Source organism: Ranitomeya variabilis, chromosome 3, assembly GCF_051348905.1.
Source record: "Ranitomeya variabilis isolate aRanVar5 chromosome 3, aRanVar5.hap1, whole genome shotgun sequence".
Classification (NCBI taxonomy): Eukaryota; Metazoa; Chordata; class Amphibia; order Anura; family Dendrobatidae; genus Ranitomeya; species Ranitomeya variabilis.
This window is the reverse complement of record NC_135234.1, coordinates 466,456,830-466,463,531: the sequence shown is the minus strand read 5'-3', so window position 1 is coordinate 466,463,531 and position 6,702 is coordinate 466,456,830. Positions and strand designations below refer to the sequence as shown.

At 45.2% G+C, this 6,702-nt stretch overlaps 1 protein-coding gene across 1 annotated transcript; it reads left to right on the top strand.

Moving 5' to 3' along the window:
- The first annotated feature begins 1,940 nt into the window (after positions 1-1,940).
- LOC143817713 (uncharacterized) lies at positions 1,941-3,251 on the top strand. The gene has a single exon (XM_077299201.1). It carries the CDS (start codon positions 1,941-1,943, stop codon positions 3,249-3,251), a length of 1,311 nt encoding a protein of 436 aa, XP_077155316.1.
- Positions 3,252-6,702: the final 3,451 nt, after the last annotated feature.

Here is a 6,702-nt window from a genome sequence, read left to right as displayed (position 1 = left end):
AAACAGCTGTCTGTGGATGGATACCATGCTTGGCATAGGTGGTTTTCCTTTATTGGATGTTTTCCTTTATTGGATGCTGCCCTTCCCTTGGTTGTTCCTTCCTGGGGAAAGGCCTGACTATTCACTGCCTGCGTTGAGAAACACGTGATGGTGTCTCCGCAGCTCCTCTACTTGCATTTGCATATTTGGGGGCAGTGTTCTGGATCACTTCGTTGAGAAACACGTGATGGTGTCTCCGCAGTGTTGGATGTTTTGGTCTCCACGAGGTCAATCATCCGTGCCTTTATAGTCTTTCTACTAGGCACTGCTCCTGATAGCCAGTTTCCTACTCCACACTGATGAGGGGCAAAAACCCCGAAACAGCTGTCTGTGGATGGATACCATGCTTGTCATAGGTGGTTTTCCTTTATAGGATGTTTTCCTTTATTGGATGCTGCCCTTCCCTTGGTTGTTCCTTCCCGGGGAAAGGCCTGGCTATTCACTGCCTGCATTGAGAAACACGTGATGGTGTCTCCGCAGCTCCTCTACTTGCATTTGCATATTTGGGGGCAGTGTTCTGGATCACTGCGTTGAGAAACACGTGATGGTGTCTCCGCAGTGTTGGATGTTTTGGTCTCCACGAGGTCAATCATCCGTGCCTTTATAGTCTTTCTACTAGGCACTGCTCCTGATAGCCAGTTTCCTACTCCACACTGATGAGGGGCAAAAACCCCAAAACAGCTGTCTGTGGATGGATACCATGCTTGGCATAGGTGGTTTTCCTTTATTGGATGTTTTCCTTTATTGGATGCTGCCCTTCCCTTGGTTGTTCCTTCCCAGGGAAAGGCCTGGCTATTCACTGCCTGCGTTGAGAAACACGTGATGGTGTCTCCGCAGCTCCTCTACTTGCATTTGCATATTTGGGGGCAGTGTTCTGGATCACTGCGTTGAGAAACACGTGATGGTGTCTCCGCAGTGTTGGATGTTTTGGTCTCCACGAGGTCAATCATCCGTGCCTTTATAGTCTTTCTACTAGGCACTGCTCCTGATAGCCAGTTTCCTACTCCACACTGATGAGGGGCAAAAACCCCGAAACAGCTGTCTGTGGATGGATACCATGCTTGGCATAGGTGGTTTTCCTTTATTGGATGTTTTCCTTTATTGGATGCTGCCCTTTATTGGATGCTGCCCTTCCCTTGGTTGTTCCTTCCCGGGGAAAGGCCTGGCTATTCACTGCCTGCGTTGAGAAACACGTGATGGTGTCTCCGCAGCTCCTCTACTTGCATTTGCATATTTGGGGGCAGTGTTCTGGATCACTGCGTTGAGAAACACGTGATGGTGTCTCCGCAGTGTTGGATGTTTTGGTCTCCACGAGGTCAATCATCCGTGCCTTTATAGTCTTTCTACTAGGCACTGCTCCTGATAGCCAGTTTCCTACTCCACACTGATGAGGGGCAAAAACCCCGAAACAGCTGTCTGTGGATGGATACCATGCTTGGCATAGGTGGTTTTCCTTTATTGGATGTTTTCCTTTATTGGATGCTGCCCTTCCCTTGGTTGTTCCTTCCCGGGGAAAGGCCTGGTTATTCACTGCCTGCATTGAGAAACACGTGATGGTGTCTCCGCAGCTCCTCTACTTGCATTTGCATATTTGGGGGCAGTGTTCTGGATCACTGCGTTGAGAAACACGTGATGGTGTCTCCGCAGTGTTGGATGTTTTGGTCTCCACGAGGTCAATCATCCGTGCCTTTATAGTCTTTCTACTAGGCACTGCTCCTGATAGCCAGTTTCCTACTCCACACTGATGAGGGGCAAACACCCCGAATCAGCTGTCTGTGGGTAGGAGTGTCTCTCGGCCTTTTGGCTGCGATCTTGTGTCGCAGTCAGAGGGTGCGAGTATTTCTTTGCAGCGTGCTGCTAATTTTCGTCTGCGATATTCGTATCGGCAGTGAAGACTGAAGATGATTATCAAGAATACGATTCGTGTGGTCGTGGAGGATGGTGCCAAAAACAACGTGGTGTATGTGGTTCGTGACCTGCTGGAGGGAAAGGCTGGAGCTCATCGGACTGACATTTTCAGTGTGAATGAATTTCACAACCAAGGTATATATGACGTTACCTTTGTGAGTGAGCCTTGCTGTCTAACTGTCTTCGAGTGGTTAAGAAGCCATGATGGTGATCCCTGCCTGGGGGGAGTGCGGGTGGAGCCTCTGTTTGGGCTCATGGAGAAAATTGTGACTGTTACCGTGTATAATCCTTACACAGAAGTAAGGCTGCTGGAGCAGTTCCTGGCTCGGTACTGTGAATATGTGAAAAGTGGAGAGAAACAGAGAAATTGTTTGGGCATTTTTAATTGTAAATATGTGTTTCGTGTGAAACTGAGGAAAGACCCAAGCTGTTTGGGAGGTTTCACCCATCCCCCGGCGAACTTTTCAGTGGCGGGTCATAGGGGCTTTCTGTCGTATGCAGGGCAGCCTCTATACTGCAGGAAGTGTTTCCAATTTGGGCACTTACAGAATACGTGTGAGAAAGGCATGGTTTGTCGTAACTGCAAGCAAGAAGGCCATGCAGCGGCTCAGTGTCCGATGCCACGTGAATGTGACCAGTGTGGTAATACAGGGCACCTGTATAAGGACTGTCCATATGGTGTGCCAAGGAGGCCAACTAGAGAGGAGGAGAGGCGGGAGGAGGAAGAAAAAAAACGTAAGGAGGAGCGGAGGCAGGAGGAAAAAAAGAGAGAGGAGGAGGTTAAGAAACGGGAGGAGAGGAAGCGGGAGGAAAGCGAGGCATCTGCGCAGCAAAGCGCTGAGGTAATTCCGCCCTCCATGGTTGAGAGGCGGCGGGATAGACGGCAGGAGGACAAGGAGGCTGAAAGGAGGAAGGAGGAGCTGGAAGACAAGTTATTCTGGAGAGCCGCAAAGCAAGAAGAGCGTGCTATGGTTAAAAATAAAAAGAAAAAAAAGGAGGCCCCAGTTACCAAAGATGAGGAGTTGGGTGGTTTGATGGATTTTGACACTTCTGGGGCGGAGGAGATGGCTGCGTCGTTGATTCTTGATTCTGATCCAGAAAGCATTGGCGTTTTTTCCTCAGAAGAGGAGCCTGGAGGTCGAAAGTGTCCCAGGGAGGGTGGTGGGGAAATCTGTGATGAAGGTGGAGGGCCCCAGAGGAAGGCTGGGCAGAAGAAGGCGCGTGTGGAGGAGTGTATGGAGGTCAGCGGCTCTGAAAGCTGCTCAGCGCAGATGGTGGAGGAGAACAGTGGCGGTGCTGTGTAGATATGTGCTATTATTTCAGTAGCTAGGTGATTTTGTGTATAGCATTTGCCTTTAAAAATGTTTTTTTGTTTTTCATGTAAGTTGAGTAATCTCATGTTCGTAGGTTGTTTTTTTTAGTATTTTTTTGTGTATGTGATGGGTTTTGTACTCATATCACAAAATGTGAGGGTCTTTAAAAGCAGGTGGCGGCGGGCAGCCATTTTGGATTTTTTTGCAACCCAGAATGCAGGAATTTTTTGTCTGCAGGAGTGTGGGATTGTGGATAGTGTGAAGGGGAGTGAATGGCCTCATGGTGTGTCTGTGTGGTCAGGGAGTGCCTGTAATAAAAATGATGGTGTGGGTTTTTTGGTGAAGGGAAATGATGTGAGTTTGTGTGACTATATGGTGATTGAGGTTGGAAGGTGTGTGTTGGCTAATTTTGAGTTTAGAAATGTTCGTTTTTGCGTTATTAATGTATATGCGCCTGTGGATAAACAGGAGCGTAGAGTTTTATTTGAAAAAATTAAGTTTTTTATTCCAGGAAGAGTGCCTGTTGTGATAGTGGGTGATATGAACTGTGATGTGGGAAGTGTGAATGTAGATGCGTCAGGGAAAGTGTTAATGGATATGGTGAGTGATTTTGGTTTAAAAGATATGCAGCGGGCATGCAAGATAACTCCGTTGTTAAATACGTTTTTTTCTGACAGTGGGAGGGTAGAGTCTAGATTGGACTATTGTTTTGTTTCAAAAAATCTGATTCCTGTTAGTTATGCACAGGAGAGGGTGTTTTTTTCGGATCATGTGTGTATGAAGTGTGAATTGGATTTTCATGTTAATGAGGTGGCTGGGAAAGGAGTGTGGAAGTTGAATGTGAGTTTGCTGGAAGGAGGGGGGGTGAGAGAGGAGTATGAAAGACATTATGCAGAGTGGTGTGGGTGCAGGAGCGATTTCAGAAATGTGTGTGAATGGTGGGATTGGGTTAAATGGAAAACCAAGAGTTTTTTTAAAAAACTCGGGTACAAGTGTGCGGCTGCAAAGAGAGAAAGGTTTGTTTTTTTAAATGCAAGATTGAGTTTGTTGTATAAGTTGAGGGCGGGAGGGATGGATGTAAGTGAAGATTTAGTGAAAGTGAAAAAAGAAGTGAATGATTTTTTGTTAGAAAGAGGGAGGAGTATTGTGTATAGGGCCAAATTAGAGAATTTGGAGAAGAATGAGAAGTGTTCACGGTTTTTCTTTAAGAAAGTTTTTGGGAAGAGACAGAGTATGAGTGTTTTGAATGGGATGGATGGAAATGAAGTTAGTGGCGCGGACTTGTGTGAGGAAGTGGCAAAGTTTTATGATGATTTGTATGCTGTGAAATGGAGGGATGAAGGTTTGGAGGGTGAGGTGCTGAGTGTTTTGGAAAATAGTTTGAATAGGATAGAAAGGGAAAGTTTGATGGGTGAGGTGACGGGTGAAGAAGTATGGAAGGTAGTGTGCAGTATGGCGCTGAATAAAACGCCGGGGGAGGATGGTCTACCGGTGGAATTTTATCGTGTGATGTGGGATGTGATTGGGAAGGATTTTGTGGATGTATGTAAGTATATGTGGGCGAATGCAGAGGTGGCAAATGGTATGCGTGCAGGGGTGGTTGTGTTATTGCCAAAAAAAGGTGATTTGAAAAATCTAAAAAATTGGAGGCCGATCACATTGCTGAATTGTGATTATAAGATTTATGCGAAACTTTTGGCTAACAGGATGCGTGGCGTGGTTGGGAGTGTGGTGGGTGAGGAGCAATGTTGTGCGGTACCTGGAAGACGAATACATGGAAGTTTGTGTATGTTGAGAGATTGTTTGTGGGACTGCATGAATCGTAAGAAAGGGGTGTATGTGTTGAGTTTGGATTTTGAGAAGGCGTATGATAGATTGGCGCATGGTTTTTTGTTTAGTGTGTTGGTGAAGATGGGTTTTCCTTCTGAGTTTGTTGAGAGAGTGAGAAGTTTGTATAAGAATATTTATAGTTGTGTGTTGTTGAATGGAAATGTGGGGAGGAGAGTAAATGTATTTTCGGGTGTTCGGCAGGGGTGTCCTTTGTCCCCTATCGTTTTTATTTGCACAATTGAGCCTTTGTTATGTTTGTTAAGAAAAGATAAGGTGATTCGGGGTGTGCAAGTACCCGGGGGTGGGGGGAGAGAATGGAAGATGAGTGGCTATATGGATGATGTGTGTGTGCTGTGTGATTCAGAGTGTTCGGTACGGCGTGTGAAGTTGTTGGTTTCTATTTTTTGTGGAGCATCTGCTTTTAAAGTGAATTGGGAGAAGAGTGAGTGTAAGAATTTTGGGGGAAGGAGTCTGAGCGATGATGTTGGAGTGAATGTGGTGAGTGGATCGATAAAGGTTTTGGGTGTGAAATTTTCAGAGAAATTGGATGGAGAAGAAAGCTGGGTGGATGTGAAAGAGAGAGTGGAGCGTAAGTTAAATTTTTGGAGTTTGAGGGATCTTACGTTTTTTGGTAAAATTTTAGTTATTAAGAGTGTTGTGTTACCTATTTTTTTGTATGTTGCGATGGTTTTTCCACCAAGCTATATGTGTATTAGAAGATTAAATAGGGTTTTGTTTGTCTTTTTTTGGGGTTCATGTATGGAGCGTGCGAGGAGAGAGATTGTTATGAAGAGTTTGGATAAGGGGGGACTGGGTTTCCCAAATTTGAATGTTTTTTTCGGCGTGAATATTATGGTGTTTGTACTAGGTGTGATTAGGATGGATGGGAAGTATGCATGTATGTGCAGGTTTTTGTTTGGAAATTTCTTGTTTCGTTTGAAATGGCGTGAAAGAGATCTTAGGAGCCCAGTGGCTTTTGAGGTTCCTGTGTGGTATGTGTGGGTTTACAAATTTCTAGTGAAGTATGAACTGTGTGATGTGGATGTGAGATTGTTAGAAAAGAAGAAAGCTGCATATAAGATGATTGAGTGTAGAGAGATGGAATGTGACATTATTGTAGGACGAGCCCATAGGCTGTTCTTGCCAGATTTTAAAATGGTAAGAGGGGATGATGTGCAGAAAGTATGGAAGAAGGTACGTGTGAATGGTATGACAAATAGGCAGAGTGAGATTGTATGGCAGTCATTGCATGGGGTGTTGCCAGTGAGGGAGTTTCTGAAAAATCGGGGTTTAGTGAGGAGTGAGAGGTGTCCGAGGAGTGGATGTGGTGGGAGTGAGAGTGTGGTGCATTTGTTTTGGAATTGTCAGTATGCTAGAAGTGTGATTGCAGGTCTGGGTCGTTTGTGTAAGGAGCTGTGTGAGGTAAATCTGTTGTCTTTTGAGCTCTTTATGTTTGGATTGGGTATGTGTGGGGAGAAGGAGAGAGTATTGTGGTTGATGATGGCATGTATAAAAGAGGTTTTGTGGGATGTGAGGAATGTGTATGTGTTTAAAAGGAAGGATATTGAGGTTAAAAATTGTATAAAAATTATTTTGGGAAAATTGTATTTTT